General features: G+C 45.9%; 1 protein-coding gene across 2 annotated transcripts in view; it reads left to right on the top strand.

The window, feature by feature from the left end:
* The window catches only part of SLC6A5 (solute carrier family 6 member 5), a 108,759-nt gene that overhangs the window by 69,208 nt on the left and 16,856 nt on the right, over positions 1–22,695 (top strand). For both annotated transcript variants that reach the window (XM_075325544.1, XM_075325545.1), the window contains one exon: positions 8,299–8,399. In XM_075325544.1, the coding sequence (XP_075181659.1) occupies positions 8,299–8,399 (101 nt within the window). The remainder of the gene's footprint in view (positions 1–8,298; positions 8,400–22,695) is intronic.

Raw genomic sequence — 22,695 nt, 5'->3', positions numbered from 1 at the left:
CTTGTACATAGGGTCCAGTATTATAGTAGTTATATTCTTGTATATAGGAGCAGTATTATAGTAGTTATATTCTTGTACATAGGGTCCAGTATTATAGTAGTTATATTCTTGTATATAGGAGCAGTATTATAGTAGTTATATTCTTGTACGTAGGGGCAGGATTATAGTAGTTATATTCCTGTACATAGGGGCATTATTATAGTAGTTATATTCTTGTACATAGGGGGCAGTATTATAGTAGTTATATTCTTGTACATAGGGGCAGTATTATAGCAGTTATATTCTTGTACATAGGGGCAGTATTATAGTAGTTATATTCTTGTATATAGGGGCAGTATTATAGTAGTTATATTCCTGTACATAGGTGGCAGTATTAAGGCCACTTTACACTCAGAGATAAATCTTTGGCAGATCTGTGGTTGTAGTGAAGTTGTGGACAATCAGTGCCAGGTTTGTGGCGGTGTATAAATGGAACAATATGTCCATGATTTCACTGCAACCACAGATCTGCCAAAGATTTATCTCTGTGTGTAAAGTGGCCTTTATAGTAGATATATTCTTGTATATAGGAGCAGTATTATAGTAGTTATATTCTTGTACATAGGGGGCAGTATTATAGTAGTTATATTTTTGTACATAGGGGGCAGTATTATAGTAGTTATATTTTTGTACATAGAGGGCAGTATTATAGTAGTTATATTCTTGTACATAGGAGCAGTATTATAGTAGTTATATTCTTGTACATAGGGGGCAGTATTATAGTAGTTATATTTTTGTACATAGGGGGCAGTATTATAGTAGTTATATTTTTGTACATAGAGGGCAGTATTATAGTAGTTATATTCTTGTACATAGAGGGCAGTATTATAGTAGTTATATTCTTGTACATAGGGGGCAGTATTATAGTAGTTATATTCCTGTACATAGGGGCATTATTATAGTAGTTATATTCTTGTACATAGGACCAGTATTATAGTAGTTATATTCTTGTACATAGGAGCAGTATTATAGTAATTATAGTCTTGTACATAGGGGGCAGTATTATAGTTGTTATATTCTTGTACATAGAGGCAGTATTATAGTAGTTATATTCTTGTACGTAGGGGCAGTATTATAGTTGTTATATTCTTGTACATAGAGGCAGTATTATAGTAGTTATAGTCTTGTACATAGGGTCCAGTATTATTGTAGTTATATTCTTGTACATAGGGGCAGTATTATAGTAATTATATTCTTATAGATAAGAGCAGTATTATAGTAGTTATATTTTTGTACATAGAGGGCAGTTTTATAGTAGTTATATTCTTGTACATAGGGGGCAGTATTATAGTAGATATATTCTTGTACATAGGAGGACAGTATTATAGTAGTTATATTCTTGTATATAGGAGCAGTATTATAGTAGTTATATTCTTGTACGTAGGGGCAGTATTATAGTAGTTATATTCCTGTACATAGGGGCATTATTATAGTAGTTATATTCTTGTATATAGGGAGCAGTATTATAGTAGATATATTCTTGTACATAGGGGGGCAGTATTATAGTAGTTATATTCTTGTATATAGGAGCAGTATAATAGTAGTTATATTCTTGTACATAGGAGCAGTATTATAGTAGTTACATTCTTGTACATAGGGGGCAGTATTATAGTAGTTATATTCTTGTACATAGGAGCAGTATTATAGCAGTTATATTATGTATTATGTCCCATGTACAGAGGAGCGTTTAGGAGGGGGCGCTCATCCAGGAGCCATATTTCGGATTTGTTGTAGACATGCAATCCTTTTTATGGCTGGATACCAGGATGATGATGCTGGCGCCCATCTGGGAGTCTCTTCATAAATAGCTGGAAACAGTTTGCATCTTGAATTGCTGCTATTTTAATTTTACGATCTTCACTTGTGTTAAAGACGGCGCCATTTTCCGTTTACTGCTCCCAGGAGGAACATAAAAACCATCATAACACATATGTGTTACCAAGCGAGTGAAGGATCAGACACCAGGAGACTCTACAAAAAGCTGATTTACACAAATTAAACCTGCATTACATGAAGACATTAACAAGAAGACGAGTTTTTAGTTGTTTTTGAAAAGTTTTACTTGTAGGATCAGTGACGCACGGTGAGGAAATTGGCAGAGCCCTTCTGTCCTGATGCTGGTGGCGATGCCAAGACTCAAGTACTTTGTCGCAATGTTACTTTGGGATAGCAAAGGACAGAGGGCTCCTAGGCTACCCCTCATCTCCAGATTACTCCTAATGGTGGAGATGCAGGAGTCCCATGCCTTTCTATACTTTTGAGAAATACTACTCAAATACCTCCCAGGGAGGAATGGGGCAGGAGCAACTTGGTAAACCGATAAGGCTACGTTCACGCATCATTTTTTTTCCATCAGGCACAATCCGGAAAAAAACGACTAAAAGGGATCCGGCGCCGGATCCGTTTTATCCCCATTGATTTGTATTAGCGCCGGATTGTGCCTGATGGCCTTGCGTCGCATCCGGCTTTTGACGGATCCGGCGTAATTACTCAATGCGGAGGCCGGATGGAACGTCTCATTGAACGTTTTTTGTCTCTGAAAAAAAACAGTATCGCGTCAGATGCGGCGCGATACGGCGTGATTTACTACAATGGAAGCCTATGGATGCCGGATCCGGCGCAATGCAGCAAAAAACAGATGCGGCCGCTGGATTTGTTTTTTTAAACTGAGCATGTTTTAATTCATTGAAAAAAATGATTCCAGCAAAAAAACGGACGAAACGGATGGAAAAAAACGGATGCGCCGGATCCGTTTTTGATGGATCAGGTATACCGGATCCATAAAAAAAAAGGATCAGGTGCATCCATTTTTGCATATTCTGCGCCAGATGCGTTGTATCAGGCACACGCCGGATTGTGCCTAATGCCAAAAAACTGATATGTGAACGTAGCCTTAGACAGACAAGGGAAATTAAAACTCTGACACACTGCACACACAGGAATAGACAAAAAGAGACTCAGGAGAAAAGCAAGAGCAGGAGGGTAGCAACATAAAGGCAACAAGGGTTAACTCCACACCTGCACACAGCAACATATGTAACACAGATAGTTTGGATCATCACACCTCCCCAGGCCAACTAAAATAAACTATAGCTGGCATAAGTGGAAGAATCCAGCCAGCATATATAGGAGGGGAGCAGATGTGATTGGCACCCCAACAGCATGTGATCAAAGGAGACTAACAAGCAGACTAGTAGAGATCAATTCATGCTAGCCTGCTTTTGAATTAGCATTCAGCAGGTTGATGTCAGAGTCTGCCTGCATTGACCATAGACATCAGAGGAGTTATCAGGTGGAGTGGCAGAATCTGTAGTCTGAACAGGACCCGACACCGCCATGACAGTTGGTGAAGTTTGTGAAAATCTCCATGCCTTTTGCTTTAATGATCAGGCCAGAGAGTAGTGGTGACATGGTTGGGTCAAAAACACATGCAGTTTTTGCACAAGCATACATACTTTTGCATTTCTGACCAAATGACCTAAATTTAATAGGGGGAATATTCTTAATGTGGAGCACTTTATATTCAAAAACTGCAGTCAATGAACACTGCAGTCAAATACATGTGTTTTTTTTATTCCATCATCACTGCACCGTCTGGCGTTGTCCAAAGACCATGCTGCCAAGTATGGAAATGCAATTTTTTTTTCCCTCGTGCCTTTTTCCTGCCGGTGTCTCTTCCAAAATTCACAATAGCGATTTGCTTTCTTCATTGCATTTTTTATGTTTTACTTTTTCATTAAATTTTTTGTGCAAATTTTATGCAGCTTCTTTTTTTTTAATGCGTTTCTTTACATGCATTATGTTAGAAACCTATAGAGGCAAAAAAGGAACCAAAAACTCAACCGCACCTTTAAGGCTATGTGCGCACGTTGCGTCGGAGTACCTGCAGTTTATTCTGCACGTTTTCCTTCCCTTGGTTTTTGACCAAATGGCTTTTGACCATTTTTTAGCGCTAAAAACGCATGCGTATTTACCGCGTTTTTAGTGCGTTTTCAGCGCTTTTTACCTGCGTTTTCACCTGCGTTTCTGCAGATGCGTTTTGTAGATCAAGACACTGAGAAATAAAGTTGGAATAGTCAAAAATAATGAAAAAAGAGAAAAAAAGGATAAAATTAACTTTTAATAAAAATATATGGAACATTATCAATTTTAATGAAATAATAGCAGTTATGCACATTTTAACAGAAAAATAGGTAAAGTTTAATATTTGTTATCATTTAAATTTTCGTTTTTTGTGTGTGTGTAAAGGAACATTATAACCCTTTAATTTTATGCCAGAAAAGCATGCGTTTTTGAAGCCAAAAACGCAGTAGAAAAGCAGGTAAAAAGCATGAAAAACGCAGGAAAGTTGATTTTGGTTGCGTTTTGCCATTTCTCATTGACTCCAATGTTAAGGAAATGCTGCAGAAATGGCAAAAACAACTGACATGCTGCTTCTTTTTCAGCATGGTTTTTGACCACAAATATGCAAATTAAACGCTGCAGAAAAAAAAGCAAAGTGCAGACAGGATTTCTGCTTTTCCCATAGACTTTGCTGGAAAACAAAAATGCATGCGTTTTAGCGCAAAAACGCTGCAGCTAAAAATGCTGCAGAAACGCGGGTAAAAACGCAACGTGCGAACATAGCCTAAATGCACAATGGACGCAGGGGTGGGGGGGGGGGGAATTCAGGAAATAACTTTGCCTGGACTGATAAATATAATGGATATTCTGCACAAAAAAACTCACTAAATAATAAAAAAATATAATATAATAATAATATTTATTAATTTATATAGCGCTATTAATTCCACAGCGCTTTACATACATTGGTTAGGCGAAGACCGCACTTTGCGTTTCCACCTGCGTTTCAGGTGCTTTTTAGGTCCGTTTTGAGAAGCGCCTTTTTCATGCCAAAAGGCATGCGTTTTGATTTTCCAGCAAAGTCTATGGAAATTGGGGATTTCTAGACCACACATTTGCATATTTTGTGGCAAAAACCATGCGTTCAAAGAAGCAGCATGTCAATTGTTTTTGCCATTTTGGGTGCGTTTTGCTAACATTGAAGTCAATGAGAAATGTCAAAAACCAAGAAACTTCAAATCTCCTGCGTTTTACCTGCTTTTAGGTGCTGAAAACATGTGATTTTGACTTCAAAAACGCATGCTTTTCTGACATTAAAATAATGGAATAATATGTCCCTTTACACACACACATAGTCCGACAATTAAATTAAAGAAAATTTTGATTTTATTGCTATTTTAACATTAAATATTATTAAACCGCTATAATTTCATGAAATATAAATATTTTCTTTATTAATTCCAAAATTATATGTTTTCCTTTTTTTCTCTTTTTTCATGATGTTTGACTATTTAATCTTTATTTAGCAGTGTCTTGATGTTCAAAACGCATCTGAAAAAGCAGGTAAAAAGCGCTGAAAACGCATCTTAAACGCGGTAAATACGCATGCGTTTTCAGCGCTAAATTTCTGAAAAAGGCAACTTTGGTCAAATCAATTAAGCCCAAAACGTGCGTTTAGAACTGCAAGTAGGAGAACGCAAAGTGCGGTCATAGCCTAATAATGGCTCACAATCTAAATAAGCTATTGGTATGTTTTTGGAGTGTGGGAGGAAACCCACGCAAACACGGGGAGAACATACAAACTCCTTGCAGATGTTGTCCTTGGTGGGATTTGAACCCAGGACCCCAGCGCTGCAAGACTGCAGTGCTAACCACTGAGCCACCATAAGACTGCAGTGCTAACCACTGAGCCACCGCAAGACTGCAGTGCTAACCACTGAGCCACCGCAAGACTGCAGTGCTAACCACTGAGCCACCACAAGACTGCAGTGCTAACCACTGAGCCACCGCAAGACTGCAGTGCTAACCACCAAGCAACTGTGCCGCCCTGTGCTATATGTGAACAAGCCTTGAGGAGACTATATAGTACCTGCCAGGATTTAGAGCCTTTAGCAGCTTTCCCTGCATTGTGCAGCAGTTCCAAAATTCACAGGAAAAACTTTTCCGATTTCTTTTGTCTGCAGGTGTCTGCACCAAATCGCAGAATAGCAGTCTGCTCTGGCTAGGGTGTGTTTTTGCTGCTTTTTTACTGCATTTTTGGTGAGACACTTGTGATTCTGCATTAAAAAAAACATGACATTTTTTGCATTATTTTTCTAGTTCCCCATAGAAGCCCATAGAGAGTAAATACAACTAAAGATCACCTATTTAAATGCACAGGGTAATACATGGACCGTGATGTGGATTTGCACAATAAACCTTTGACAAAGCTGAGCAGTACACAACACATGACAAGAAGTGTTATCATGGGAACGCTACAATAGAACAACTCTGAATCTGATAATTAAGAAAATCTGATAATCCAGCACAAAACCTGGATTATATTCTGCCATTTCCAGAAGACAAAACCAAATAACTGAGCAGAGATCATTAACTATGAAACTCCCATGATACTGACCTCAGTTATAATGGTAGAGTTTGGTCACTAACAACACCTGATCAAGTCAATAATATAATTTCCCATGACTGTGTGATAATGCAGAATAGCTGAACATCTGGTTTTCATTCATTCTTACTAATCAAAGTTACTGTGTGTCATTATTGCAATATCATTGAGGCTGAAAAATGTTACAATGTACAGTGGAGACAATGGGGACATATTATTATGGCAGATTTGCTGTTCTGTTGCATTCTCTTACATGACCACTAGATGGCGCCATTACTGTTGATGAATTTGACTTTTCAGATGGAAAACGTTTCTACTTGCGGAGACTGACAAACCAATCTGGCTGCCAGTGAGGAGACTTATAGCTGCAATGCTCTTCTGGGGAATATTCAAATTGTCTCTTCATGGAGGAAGAAGACAAACTCTAGCGCCACCTATTGGAGGTAACAATCCTAAAACTCAAAAGTGACCCTTTAATGAGCCTTGTAATTGTCATATGACTTAGGATTTATGCCAGATCAGGACTCAATTTGCAGACACAGTGTTTCGGGGGTGCTTGCCCCTCGTCATTGCAAAGTATGATATCTGATCTGGCTTAGAAGAAGCTATAGTGGGGTCTAAGGGAAGAGCAGCATTGCAGCTGTAAGACTCCTCACTGGCAGACAAACTGGTTTGTCAGGTCTCTGCAAAGAGAACAGTTTTCCCCTTAGACCCCATTATAGCTTCTCATACAGCCAGATCAGATCTCATACGTACTTTGCACTGAAGAGGGGCAATCACCCCGGAACACTGTGTCTGCAAATTGAGGCTCTGATCTGGCATAAATCCGAGGTCATATGAAAAGGCTCGTAGGGTCACTTTTGAGTTTTAGGATTGCTATTTCCAATAGGTGGCGCTATAGTTTGTCTCCTTCCTCCCTGAAGAAACAATTAGAACTTTTCAGATGAAGATTTTCTGCTCCCACCTTGGTCATATTAATAATAATAATACTAATATTACTACTACTACTGCTACTACTACTACTACTACTACTACTACTACTACTATACTACTACTACTACTACTACTACTACTATACTACTACTACTATACTACTACTACTACTACTACTACTATACTACTACTACTACTACTACTATACTGCTACTATACTACTACTACTACTACTACTACTACTACTACTACTACTACTACTGCTACTACTACTACTACTACTACTACTATACTACTACTACTACTACTACTATACTACTACTACTACTACTACTACTACTACTACTATACTACTACTACTACTACTACTACTACTATACTGCTACTATACTACTACTACTACTACTACTACTGCTACTATACTGCTACTATACTACTACTACTACTACTACTACTACTACTACTACTACTACTACTACTAATAATAATAATGATAATAAAAAAATAATAATAATATTTATTCACTTATATAGCGCTATTGATTCCACAGCACTTTACATACATCATACAGCGTCCCCATTGGGGCTCACAATTGAAATGCCCTATCGGTATGTTTTTTGAGTATGGGATGAAACCAGAGAACCTGGAGGAAACCCACGCAAATACGGGGAGAACTCCTTGCAGATTTTGTCCTTGGTGGGATCTGAACCCAAAACCCCAGCACTGCAAGACTGCAGTGCTATCCACTGAGCCATCGTGAGCCCTATGCCTGTGCCGGGTGCTCCCATAGGGGCTCATACTGGTGCAGAATTTGTTACATACATTGGATATTTTGGGTCTAACATGAACCTTTTGCCTTTTTTTGCTTGTGCCCGCAGGTCTGCAGAGATTCTGTGAAGACATAGAGATGATGATTGGATTTCAGCCCAATCGCTTCTGGAAGATTTGCTGGGCCTTTGTGACACCGACCATTCTAACTGTAAGGAGACTTACTATAACCTTTTACTTGGGGTATAATATAGTCCCTGGGTGCGGAGGATCCAAAGTTTATACTATCAAAACAAACAGCATCTAAGTGATGCCCAGTTTTTTCAAGGACCGCTAGACTTGAATATGCGAGTTTGTTCCGACACTTGGATCAATAGAGAACCAGTGTCCATGCTTATATCCGAGAAAAAGAATATCAGACATGAGAATGACCTCAGTGACAATAATAAGAGCAAGTGATATCCCAGAAAAACACATATAGCGCTCATACAAGAAAAACTGACATGTGAATGAGGCCTTATAGAGTGTCAGGGGTGTAAAGACTGCAGAGAACGCAGCCAGGCCTAGAGGTGGAGGGGGCCGGGGGCCGCCGACCCCAGCTGCATGTGCGTCCAATATACCAGCATGGGGGACAAAAACCTAGGTCCAGAACTATATGGACAGTGACACACGTTTTGGTGTTTTATCAAAACACATTCAATATACAGTCATATAGGCTTATAGTGCAGGCTCTCAGCTTTAATTTGAGGGTATTCACATCCTAATTGGAGGAAGGGTTTAGGAATTACAACTCTTTAATATGTTGCTGCTTTTTTTTTTTTGTTCAATGGACCAAAAGTAATTGGACAAGCTCTTTAACAGGCTGCATGGACAAGTCTCTCATTAATCCATTGTCAATTAAGCAGGTAAAAGGTCTGGAGCTGATTCCAGGTGTGGTATTTGCATTTGGAGCTGTTGCTGTGAACCCACAATATGCGGTCAAAGGAGCTCTCAATGGAGGAGAAAGAGAACATCATTGGTCTGAAGAGAAGACGTCATGAGAACAAATACAGAGGGGTCACCACAAGGTGCAAACTATTAATCAGTCTAAAATATAGAAAGGTCAGATTAGACTTTGAAAAAAAAACATCTAAAGAAGCCGCCCAGTTCTGGAAAAGATGAAACTAAGATCAACCTAAACCAGAATGATGGAAGAAGACAGTCTGGAGAAGGCTTGGAACGGCTCCTGATCCAGAGCACAGCACGTCCTCTGTAACACATAGCGGAGGAGGTGTGATGGCCGGGCATGCAGGGCTATCAATGGCACTGGATCAACAGACTTTATTGATGATGTGACTAAAGAGAGAAGCAGCCAGATGAATTCTGGAGTGCACAGGCGGAGACAGTGTGATGGCCGGCCATGCAGGGCTATCAATGGCATTGGGTCAACAGACTTTATTGATGATGTGACTGAAGACAGAAGCAGCCGGATGAATTCTGCAGTGTACAGGTGGAGACTTTCTGCTCCGATTCAACCAAATGCAGCAATGATTGGATGGTGCTTCACAGAACAGAGTAACAATGACCCAAAACATCCTGAGAATGTGAAGAAGTGGAATATTCTGCAATGGCCGAGTCTTTACCAGATCTCATCACATTGAGCTGCATTTCACATGCAAAAAGCAACATGTAAAGCAGAAAGACCCACAAAAAAAGAAACAACTGAAGTCACTGCAGTAAAAGTGGCAAAGCCTCACAAAGGAGGAGACCAGCGATGGTGACATCCATGGCCAAAATACTTCAGGTCATCATTGCTGCAAAAGACTCTCTCCAGAGTATTGAAAATTAACATTTTATTTATGGTGAAGTTACTTTGTCCAATTACTTTTGAGCCGCTGAAATGAGGAGTCTTTGTAGAAAAATGGGTGCAATTCCTAAACATTTCAAAGGATATTTTTGTTCATCCCTTTTAATTAAACCTGAAAGTCTCCACTTCTCACATCTCTTTTGTTTCATTTTAAATAAAAATAGTGGCCTGCAGAGCTGAAATCACGAAGATTCAATCACAGTCCAAATATTTCTGGGCCTAAGAGTATGTGTCTACAATCAGGACTCACTGCGTCCTGAACACAGTGGGTTCTGACCTGCGGGGCCGCGAGTCTCCTCTGCAGGAGACTGCAGCTGCTCCTACCCACGATGAGGATTCAGTGCGCTGCGGTTTCTCGCTTGTGTTCTCCCTACGGAGGACGCATGCAATTCCGCAGCAAACAATTGACATGCTGCGGTCCGGAAACACGCACCCCAGGTCAGTGTTTGCTGCGGAAAAAACAAGCACAGTGTACACGGGATTTCTAGAATTCCCGTCCACTATGCTTGTGCTGTACAACGCAGCGTTTTGGATGCAGATGAAGCATGCTGATTCCAAAATGCTGTGAACACTGATCATGGGCAAGCACTCTAAGTGTACATACCAGGAAGGGGCCTAGGATGGAGAACATATATACAAACATGGGGACATATATACCAGGAAGGGGCTCAGGATGGGGGACATATACTATATACCAGGAAGGGGCCAAGGATGAGGAACATATATACCAGGAAAGGGCCCAGAATGGGGGACATGTATACTAGGAAGGGGCCCAGAATGGGGGGACATGTATACCAGGAAGGGGCCCAGGATTGGGGACATGTATACCAGGAAGGGGCTCAGGATGGGGGACATATATACCAGGAAGGGAAACAGGATGGGGGACATATATACCAGGAAGGGACCCAGGATGGGGGACATATATACCAGGAAGGTCCCAGGATGGGAGAGAATAGTACAGGATGTTGGACCTTAAAACATAATGAAGGCAGAGGGGGGGAAACACATATGTCTTTATTTGATTTAGAAAGCTATGAGGCCCATACATATAACCAACATATAGGGAGGGAGGAAAGTGGTGGCAGTCGGGGGGGGGGGGGTTGCGTTGGGAGCAGGTCCAAATTGTACATCAGAGTACAAGCAGTACATGTATCATACATATAATAAGCACATACAATATGCATATAGTCAGGGGTGCAGCCACATTAATTGCAGGGGTTGCAATTGCACCCAAGCCCTTGAGACTAAGGGGACCCAAAGGGTCCATTTGCCGCCTATGAAAAAATATTACTTTTAAAGACCTGTGTTACTTTGGAGCTGTGTTGAAGATTCTGCATTGGGGCCCAAAAAGGTTTAAGTTACGCCACTGCGTACAATATATAAATCACATAGAATATAATACATGCAATATACATAGTGCACACACATACAGTACACGTATCATACACACATACGGTAACAAACATACATACAGTACACATCACATGCATCATATATAGACATACACCAGATACACATATTGTATACACACAGCTCACATATACAGCATACACACAGCATTCATGCACATACAGCACATATACACACAGAACACATAGACACATATACATATAATTACCCTATTGTACCTGGAGGAAAATAAAAATGTAGCAACTATTGATTGAACACTCCTGCATTGTATACAGCTGCAACAAAAAATATCCCTGCACAATAGACGGGAATACAGGAGTAATATGTTATTTTCTCTCCAGCTGAGATCTATAAAAATATAAAGTCTAGATTCTAAATACCAGCGACCAAAGCAGCCGCACCGAGTAACCACTAGACATTGATTTTCACACAATACAATAGTAACAGATGATTATCATTGTACTACGTAGACCTATAGGGGGACTGAGAAAGACAGAAAGCCGGTAGCAGATATCTCAGTATAGAATAAACCTGTCCTGCAATATCCTTCATATGGCGTCAGCCTGTTTAACAGCTGCAGTACAATATGTAATTTCTGCTCTAACCACAAGATGGCGCCCAAATGCTTTGTTGCTTTTTTCCATTCATGACTGTGGATTTCCTAGAATCCTAGAATCATGGAATAGTAGAGTTGGAAGAAGGGACCTCAAGGGCCATTGGGTTCAACCCCCCATGAGTGCAGATTTTCCTAAATCATCTCAGCTTTATGTTTATCCAGCTTCTGCTTGAAGATTTCTATTGATGGAGAACTCACCACCTCCCGTGGCCTCCTGTTCCACTCTCTAATTGGCCTAACTGCCTCCCATGGCCACCTTTTTTACTCTCTGACTGCCCTCACTGCCTCCCGTAGTCGCCTGTTCCACTCTCTGACTGCCATCACTGCCTCCCGTAGTCGCCTGTTCCACTCTCTGACTGCCCTCACTGCCTCATGTATTCACCTGTTCCACTCTCTGACTGCCCTCACTGCAACCCACTGCCACCTGTTCCACTCTCTGACTGTCCTCACTGCCTCCAGTGGCCACCTGTTCCACTCTCTGACTGCCCTCACTGCCTCCAGTGGTCGCCTTTTCCACTCTTTGACTGGCCTTACTGCCACCCACTGCCACCTGTTCCACTCTCTAACTGCCCTTACTGCCTCCAGTGGTCACCTGTTCCACTCTCTGACTGCCCTCACTGCCTCCAGTGGTCACCTGTTCCACTCTCTGACTGCCCTCACTGCCTCCAGTGGTCCCCTGTTCCACTCCATGACTTCCCTCACTGCCTCCAGTGGTCACCTGTTCCACTATCTGACTGTCCTCACTGCCTCCAGTGGTCACCTGTTGCATTCTCTGACTGTCCTCACTGCCTACCGCTGCCGCCTGTTCTACTCTCTGACTGGCTCCTATATACAGTATGAGCCCCCACATAGCCCCTATATACAGTATGAGCCCCCACATAGCCTCTTATACACAGAAAAAAACAAAATAGCACAAAATGTGCATTACTGCACTAAAAATTCCAAACTGTACTTATTATTAAAATTTGAGATTTTTAGCAAAAAATTGCAATTTCTTGAGCTACCCCGCCATGTCACGGCATATCTCATTGGGGCAGTCCTAATCTAAAATATTTTTCTATAAAATGTGCCATACGGCCTCACATAAAAAAAGTAGAACTGTTCTTAGCAGCACTTACCTGGTGCTTTTCAATCCCGCACCCATGACTGAATCATGGCTGTGGGCAGGACAGGCCCAAGCAAATGCTTCTAGAAGTAAATAGCCTGTGGACAGGGCCTGATGACTGAATGTGAACAGCCACCAATTGCCAATTTCCTCTTATACACAGTATGAGCCCTCAGATATCCTCTTACATACAGTATGAGCCCCCACATAGCCTCCTATATACAGTATGTGCTCCCACATAGCCCCTATATATAGTATGAGCCCCCACATAGCCTCCTATATACAGTATGAGCCCCCACATAGCCTCCTATATACAGTATGAGCCCCCACATAGCCTCTTATACACAGTATGAGCCCCCATATAGCCTGTAATACACAGTATGAGCCCTCAGATAGCCTCTTACATACAGTATGAGCCCCCACATAGCCTCCTATATACAGTATGAGCCCCCACATATCCTCCTATATACAGTATGAGCCCCCACATAGCCTCTTATACACAGTATGAGCCCCCATATAGCCTCTAATACACAGTATGAGCCCTCAGATAGCCTATTACATACAGTATGAACTCCCACATAGCCTCCTATATACAGTATGAGCTCCCACATAGCCTCCTATATACAGTATGAGCCCCCACATAGCCTCCTATATACAGTATGAGCCCTCAGCCTCTTATTTACAGTATGAGCACTCAGATAGCTTCATACATACAGTGTGAGCTCTCAAAAAGTCTCCTATAGTTGCCTTTCAAATTATATCTAAAGCCTATTGTTTGTTAAAAAAATGACAAAAATTTTTTATTCTCATAAATCTCATTTTATGTTTCCCCATTTCCCTTTTCCCTGTTATAAATAAAGACAGTATACAAAGCCTCCTATATACAGTATGAGCCCCCACACAGCCTCCTATATACAGTATGACCTCCCACATAGCCTCCTATATAGAGTATGAGACCCCGTATAGCCTCCTATATAGAGTATGATAGCCCGCATAGCCTCCTATATAGAGTATGAGCCCCACATAGCCTCCAATATACAGTATGAGCCCCCACACAGCCTCCTATATACAGTATGACCTCCCACATAGCCTCCTATATAGAGTATGAGACCCCGTATAGCCTCCTTTATAGAGTATGATAGCCCGCATAGCCTCCTATATAGAGTATGAGCCCCACATAGCCTCCAATATACAGTATGACCCCCCACACAGCCCCCCTATATATAGTGTGAGTCCTAGCATAGCTCCCTACATACACTACACTGTGTGCACAATTATTAGGCAAGTTGTATTTTAGAGGATTTTTTTTTATTGATCAACAACTATGTTCTCAATCAACCCAAAAGACTCATAAATATCAAAGCTTAATATTTTTGGAAGTTGGAGTGGGGTTTTTTTTAGATTTGGCTATCTTAGGAGGATATCTGTTTATGCAGGTAACTATTACTGTGCAGAATTAGGCAACTTAATAAAAACCAAATATATTCCCATCTCACTTGTTTATTGTCACCAGGTAAACCAATATAACTGCACAAAATTTAGAAATAAACATCTCTGACATGCAAAGACAAAACCCCCAAAAAATTAGTCACCAATATAGCCACCTTTCTTTCTGATGACACTCAACAGCCTACCATACATAGATTCTGTCATTGCTTGATCTGCTTACGATCAACATTGCGTGCAGCAGCCACCACAGCCTCCAGACACTGCTCCGAGAGGTGGACTGTTTTCCCTCCCTGTAGATCTTACATTTTATGAGGGAGCACAGGTTCTCTATGGGGTTCAGATGAGTAGAACAAGGGGGCCGTGTCATTATTTTTTCATCTTTTAGACCTTTACTGGCCAGTGTGCTGTTGGATGCATGTGATGGAGCATTGTCCTGCATGAAAATCATGTTTTTCTTGAACGATACCGACTTCTTCCTGTACCGCTGCTTGAAGAAGTGGTCTTCCAGAAACTGGCAGTAGGTCTGGGAGTTGAGCTTCACTCCATCCTCAACCCGAAAAGGTCCCACAAGTTGATCTTTGATGATCCAGCCCATACCAGTCCCCACCTCCACCTTGCTGGCGTCGGAGTGGAGCTCGCTGCCCTTTACTGATCCAGCCTCTGGCCCATCAAGAGTCACTCTCATTTCATCAGTCCATAAAACCTTTGAAAAATCAGTCTTAAGATATTTCTTGGCCCAGTCTTGACGTATTTGTGGCGCCCCTGACCTGGTCAGGCACCACTGAGTACTGCACCCATGCTGGGAACAGTACAACACAGGTAATCCAGAAGGCTGACCGAGGTGTGACTACACAGGCGCATAGTGATCAGGTCTCACACATGTACCTTTGGGAGGACCCCTGGGGATCCCAGGAGGGGGCAAAGCCTTCACCTCCACTGGAATAGTGGAGGGGGCCAAAAGCCTCCATCTCCACTCAAGGGGTGTGGTAAGAGAGCCTGGTTGCTAGGTGGCGTAGGCAAGAACAGGGGAGGAGGAGCAGTGAGCCGGCTTAGTGCAGAGTCCAGGGAGCTCCGAGGAGAGCAGACCCCTGGGGCTGTTGCAGTCTAACAGCGCCCGCGCAGTGGCTACCGACGGGGGAGAACGGTCACCTAGGAGTGCTACCCGAAATCCATCTTCAGCTAAAGAGAGAGCACGGAGTGGGAAGTAAGGAGACTGCTAGGGAGTACCAGGCCCAAACGGGCGGCAGATCCCGGAGCGGGGATAGATCTACCTTTCCTCGCTAAACCTGCCGGTGTGGGGCCCTCAAAGCCCACACCACAACACCCAAAAGCCGCAGCCACGTAGCCACAGTTAGGGCCCATAGTTCACAGGAGGCAAGCAGCTGGAGTGATCTGGTCCAGGCGACAAGCAAACGGCAACCAAACGAAGGGGAGAGAGGCTTCAGCAACTTCCCTGGGTGACCCCCATAGGGACTAAAAGTCGGGGTTACCCCAAACCACCAAGGGCTAAGGAAGGCGAGTCGGTAGTCACCATCATCAGTCAGCCTGAAGGGTACCTGGTTCCAGCCTGGTTCATCCCAGCTACGCCCGGGTTACTCACCCTGCCATCAACTGTGAGTAAAACCCCTGAAAGACATCCTGCTTGTGTGGAGTTATTCTGCGCCTTGTGGTTCTACATACCTACACAGGGCCCTGGGGCTTGCCTCACTCTCAGGAGGCTATTACAACTAACTGCACCCACCATCAGCCCCAGGCATCCCTTAACCTGCAGTGGCGGTCCCCACTGACCGCAATTCTGAGAGTGGCGTCACGACAACCCTGAAAGAAGATCTCCTACCTGTGACCAGACTGAGCCAGTGGAGTCCCTGAAGGTAATGCACCGACACAGCGTTCTCGGGGCTTCACATCTGGCGTCACGAACAGGATAAGGACTAGACCTGTCTAGACAGGTGACCATGTGCCTGGGCGGTCCGCTTGAAAAATTGGAAGCGCCGCCATATTGCCACCATGAAAAGCGCGCTGAAAAACAACAGCAGCCCGCGCTGGAAGAAGTTACCGCCCACGAAGAGGTGTGGCTACCCAGAGATCCCCTGCAGAGTCCTGACCTCGCCAGTGAAGAGAGCGGAAGCGTTCAGAGACGTCGGGAACGGAAAAGAAGCCAGCAGCTTGTTGTTAGAGAAAATGGCGTCTGAATGCAGAGACCCAGAGCCAGGCTCCGCTGCCTGGTGGTGTCGGGAGCTTGCCGAGTTCTGCGAACAACTGGAAGCCAGGATCGGAAGGCAGATCAGAGAGGGACGTGCGGAGTTCCTGGGGATGACCGCGGCGGTACAGGCCTACGAGGAGAGGGCCACGCGACGAGTGCCAGACCGAGCGGCGACGACTCAGACCCCGATGCTGCTGCCGATGGGTGAGTCCAGTGTTGCCCCTGCCAGCACGAGTGCCCCGACCCCTGCTGCCACGCCCGTAGTCCCCGAAGAGGCGCCCGCTGCGGCGACGCTGAACCAGGCCGCAGCCACGCCAGGTGCGGCCCGCCAAGCCCAGGCCGCCGCAGAGATGCCCTGCCCGGCCCGTAAAGATCCGGCTGCCACCGCGACCCTCATCCATGCCGCGGGTGTGACGCTGACCCAGGCCGCTGCCTTGCTAGGCCCGGCCCGCCAAGACCCCACCGCAGCAGCAACGCTCGTCCGCGCCGCAAGTGAGGTGCTGAACCAGGCCGCAGCCACGCCAGGTGCGGCCCGCCAAGCTCCGGTCGCTGCAGCGACGCCCAGCCCAGCCTGCACAGATCCCATCGCAGCTGCGACGCCAATTCAGGCCGCCGCAGCGATACCCTGCCCGGCCCGCCAAGAACCGGCCACAGTAGCGATGCCTGCTAAGCCGCCAGCTGCAACAACGACGCTGATCCAGGCCGCCGCCATGCAGGGCGCGGCCCGCCAAGACCAGGCCGCCGCCATGCCGGGCGCGGCCCGCCAAGACAAGACAGACGTACCATTGTTTACCCCGGCCTGCAAGGCCAGAGCAGACACCGCTCCCCAGTCTAAGGAAGTCCCTGCTAGGAAGTCCCTGGTAGGTGAGGACCCCGCATACTGGCAGCTGAAGGCTGACCTGGAGGCCAAGTTCCCACAGGAGATGGTGGACCGGTACATGCTCCCTCCGCATACCCCCAAGACGACTCCTGCAGCAACCATGCCAAAGAGATCCCCGCCTGGGCCGGCTGAAGAGCACCCATCCCCAGCACTGCCACCACCGGAGTGCTCAGCAGAACTAAGGGGGAGGGGAGGCCAGGAAGCTGAGAAGCTGACTCCAGAGCCATCCGCACTGGATCCATACCCAGAGCCAGAGATGTTGCCATACTCCCGCTGGGACGAAGAAGACCCGATACCTTCCGCTGAAGAAGATCTGCCCAAAAGCCTCACCTGGGAGCTTGTAAGCTGTACCTCGCAGAATCCAGCCCGCAAGACACGGCGCCGTAACAGAACCCAGTCTTTCCCTGCACCGCAGTCCCCAGAGCAGAGAGATGAAATAACGGCCAGAGACCTAGAGGAGAAACGGTTCCTGAGAAGAGCCAAAGCCCAGGTCAGAGGACCCCTTTGTCGAGGAGTAGTAGAAGATTTCAGCCTAAAATCAGGATACGGCTTTATAGTTGCACCTGGTATGAAGGACGGCATCTTTGTCAATAGAAGGGACGTGAGAGCCCATTTGCCCAGAGGACATCCTGGAAGAAACCTACGGATGGGAGACACAGTGCAGTTTACCATGCATCAAGGAGAAAGAGGCTGGTATGCCCTAGATGTTACGCCATGTCCTAAAGAAAGAGAAACAGACACAGAGGAAGAAAGAAAAGACAGAGATAGAGAAAGAACAGACAAAGAACCCACTGATGAGACCACCACGGACGATGAAAAAGACCGAGAAAGCAGCAGGTGCCGCAGCCCTACAGGCCCAAGCCCTGGTGAGGAGGAATCTGCATAAAGTGAAGTACAACAAGTTACTGTTTTGACCAGTTTGAAAGTTTGCAACGTTACTGTTTAAGAGATGTGCCCACATAAACTAATGTGAGAAATGAACCTTAAGGCTATGAACTGGCTATAGCCACAAACTCTCGCAGTGTAAATAGTTACACCAGAGGGCACCACCACCACCAGAGTCAGCCTGTTTAGGGGCTTGGCTCGTCTGCAACCAGGGAGCACGTCCGTATATAGGGCCTTGGCTTACCTGCAACCAGAGAGCATGCCTGTTTATGGGGCCTGGCTCTCCACCACAAAGAGGGTACCTGGTCAGCACCAACTGTGAAGGCCGCCTCTGGATCCTGCCAGAAGTGGCTGAAGGCGCGGCTTCACCAGGCCAGGTATACCCTGAAAACCACCAGACCCTGGAAGCCGCCTCTACACCCTGCCAGAAGTGGCTGAAGGCGCGGCCAACGGGAGAGGCAGATTGGAGGAAAGGTCTGGGAAAGTGGATGGCCCAGACCTGGTTACCAAAAGAAACCGGTGACCTGCCTCCTGAAAGGGTTTAGGGTGGGTTAACGGACTTGTGGGTGGAGGGTGGTGATGTATGGTACCTGGTGGTTTTAAAATGTTTTACCATGTTTTACTGTTTTATGCATTTTTAAAATGTTGTCTTGCAGCCCGAGGACGTGCTGGTGATAACTAAGGGGGAATGTGGCGCCCCTGACCTGGTCAGGCACCACTGAGTACTGCACCCATGCTGGGGACAGTACAATACAGGTAATCCTGAAGGCTGACCGAGGTGTGACTACACAGGCGCATAGTGATCAGGTCTCACACATGTACCTTTGGGAGGACCCCTGGGGATCCCAGGAGGGGGCAAAGCCTTCACCTCCACTGGAATAGTGGAGGGGGCCAAAAGCCTCCATCTCCACTCAAGGGGTGTGGTAAGAGAGCCTGGTTGCTAGGTGGCGTAGGCAAGAACAGGGGAGGAGGAGCAGTGAGCCGGCTTAGTGCAGAGTCCAGGGAGCTCCGAGGAGAGCAGACCCCTGGGGCTGTTGCAGTCTAACAGCGCCCGCGCAGTGGCTACCGACGGGGGAGAACGGTCACCTAGGAGTGCTACCCGAAATCCATCTTCAGCTAAAGAGAGCGCACGGAGTGGGAAGTAAGGAGACTGCTAGGGAGTACCAGGCCCAAACGGGCGGCAGATCCCGGAGCGGGGATAGATCTACCTTTCCTCGCTAAACCTGCCGGTGTGGGGCCCTCAAAGCCCACACCACAACACCCAAAAGCCGCAGCCACGTAGCCACAGTTAGGGCCCATAGTTCACAGGAGGCAAGCAGCTGGAGTGATCTGGTCCAGGCGACAAGCAAACGGCAACCAAACGAAGGGGAGAGAGGCTTCAGCAACTTCCCTGGGTGACCCCCATAGGGACTAAAAGTCGGGGTTACCCCAAACCACCAAGGGCTAAGGAAGGCGAGTCGATAGTCACCATCATCAGTCAGCCTGAAGGGTACCTGGTTCCAGCCTGGTTCATCCCAGCTACGCCCGGGTTACTCACCCTGCCATCAACTGTGAGTAAAACCCCTGAAAGACATCCTGCTTGTGTGGAGTTATTCTGCGCCTTGTGGTTCTACATACCTACACAGGGCCCTGGGGCTTGCCTCACTCTCAGGAGGCTATTACAACTAACTGCACCCACCATCAGCCCCAGGCATCCCTTAACCTGCAGTGGCGGTCCCCACTGACCGCAATTCTGAGAGTGGCGTCACGACAACCCTGAAAGAAGATCTCCTACCTGTGACCAGACTGAGCCAGTGGAGTCCCTGAAGGTAATGCACCGACACAGCGTTCTCGGGGCTTCACATATTATCTTATGTTTCTTGGTCAGAGGTGGTGGTTTTTCAGCCTTCCTTACCTTGGCCATGTCCCTGAGTATGGCACACCTTGTGCTTTTTGATACTCCAGTAACGTTGCAGCTCTGAAATATGGCCAACTATTGGCAATTAGCATCTTGGCAGCTTCACGCTTGATTTTCCTCAATTCATGGGCAGTTATTTTGCGCCTTTTTTGCCCAACACGCTTCTTGCGACCCTGTTGGCTATTTACCATGAAACGCTTGATTGTTCGGTGATCACGCTTCAAAAGTTTGTCAATTTCAAGACTGCTGCATCCCTCTGCAAGACATCTCACAAGTTTCGACTTTTCAGAGCCCGTCATATCTCTCTTCTGACCCATTTTGCCAAAGGAAAGGAAGTTGCCTAATAATTATGCACCCCTTATATAGGGTGTTGATGTCATTACACCGCACCCCTCCTCATTACAGAGATGCATCACCTCATTTACTTAATTGGTAGTTGGCTCTCAGCCTATACAGCTTGGAGTAGGACGACATGTATAAAAAGTATCATGTGATCAAAATACTCATTTGCCTAATAATTATGCACACAGCCCCCCAATATATAGTGTAAGTCCTAGCATAGCTCCCTACATACACTATGAGCTGTCACACAGCCCCCCTATCTACATGCTACGCCCGGGTGTTGATCATTTTTAACTTTATTGAGGCATTATCTGAATTGTGTGAATTATTGTGCAAAAACTTCTCTGTAAACCACATTTTTGATGTACACGCTGCGGTTTTTCTTTAAGTTGCCTTGTTGGTGCAGGACTTTGTGGGTCGGGCCTTCTTTATCTATCCACCCCCCTTTATTTACGTTTCACGCCCTGGTGGCGCCATTATCCCTATGGCTGATGTGTGCGCAGTGCTATGTGTGAAGCCCCACAGGTGGTGTGTCGGTGTCGGTGCGTTACCTTCAGGGACTCCACGTTGCTGGATCTCCGTCACTGGTAGGAAATCTTCTGTTTTGATCGTGACGCCACTCTCAGTATCGCGGTCAGTGGGGACCGCCACTGCAGGTTAGGGGACGCCTGGGGCTGATGGTGTGTGCAGTTAGTTGGAATAGCCTCCTGAGAGTGAGGCAAGCCCCAGGGCCCGGTGTAGGTTTGTAGTACCACAAGGCGCAGAATAACTCCACACAGGCAGAATTGTCTTTCAAGGGCTTTACTCACATTTGATGGCAGGGTGAGTAGCCCGGGCGTAGCTGAGATGAACCAGATGGGAACCAGGTATCCTTCAGGCTGACTTTATGAGGGTGACTACTGACTCGCCTTCCTTAGCCCTTGGTGGTTTGGGGTGACCCCGACTTTGAGTCCCTATGGGGGTCGCCCAGGGAAGATGCTGCAGCCTCTCTCCCCCTTTTGTTTGCCGTTTGCTTGTTCCCCGGACCAGGCCACTCCAGCTTCTTGCCTCCTGTGACCTATGGGCCCTCACTGTGGTTACGTGGCTGCGGCTTTTGTGGTGTTGTGGTGTGGGCTTTGAGAGCCCCACACCGGCAGGTTTAGCAGAAGAAAGCTGGATCTATCTTCGCTTCGGGATCTGCCGCCCGGTTGGGCCTGGTGCTCTCTAGCAGTCTCCTTACTTCCCACTCCGTTGCACTCCCTAGCTGAAGCTGGCTTTCAGGTAGCACTCCTAGTTGACCGTTCTCCCCCGTCTGTAGCCACTGCGCGGACGCTGTCAGATTGCACAGCTCCAGGGATCTGCTCCTCACTTGAGCTCCCTGGACTCTACACTGAACTGGCTCACTGCTCCTCCTCTCCTATTCTTGCCTACGCCACCTAGCAACCAGACTCTCCACCACACCCCTTGAGAGGAGATGGAGGCTCTACCCCCTCCACTATTCCAGTGAAGGTGAAGGCTTGCCCCCTCCTGGGATCCCCAGGGGTCCTCTCATGGGTACATGTGTGAGACCTGATCACTATGCGCCTGTGTTCCACACCCCTGTCAGCCTTCTGGATTACCTGTGTTGTACTGTCCCCAGCATGGGTGCAGTACTCAGTGGTGCCTGACCAGGTCAGGGGCGCCACATTCCCCCTTAGTTATCACCAGCACGTCCTCGGGCTGCAAGACAACATTTTAAAATGCATAAAACATTAAAACATGTAAAACATTTTTAAAACCACCAGGTATCAGACATCACCACCCTCCACCCACAAGTCCGTTAACCCACCCAAAACCCTCTCAGGAGGCAGGTCACCGGTCCTTTTGGTAACCAGATCTGGGCCATCTACTTCCCC

This window comes from Anomaloglossus baeobatrachus, chromosome 10 (assembly GCF_048569485.1).
Source record: "Anomaloglossus baeobatrachus isolate aAnoBae1 chromosome 10, aAnoBae1.hap1, whole genome shotgun sequence".
NCBI lineage: Eukaryota > Metazoa > Chordata > Amphibia > Anura > Aromobatidae > Anomaloglossus > Anomaloglossus baeobatrachus.
This window is presented reverse-complemented; position numbering and strand designations above follow the sequence as displayed.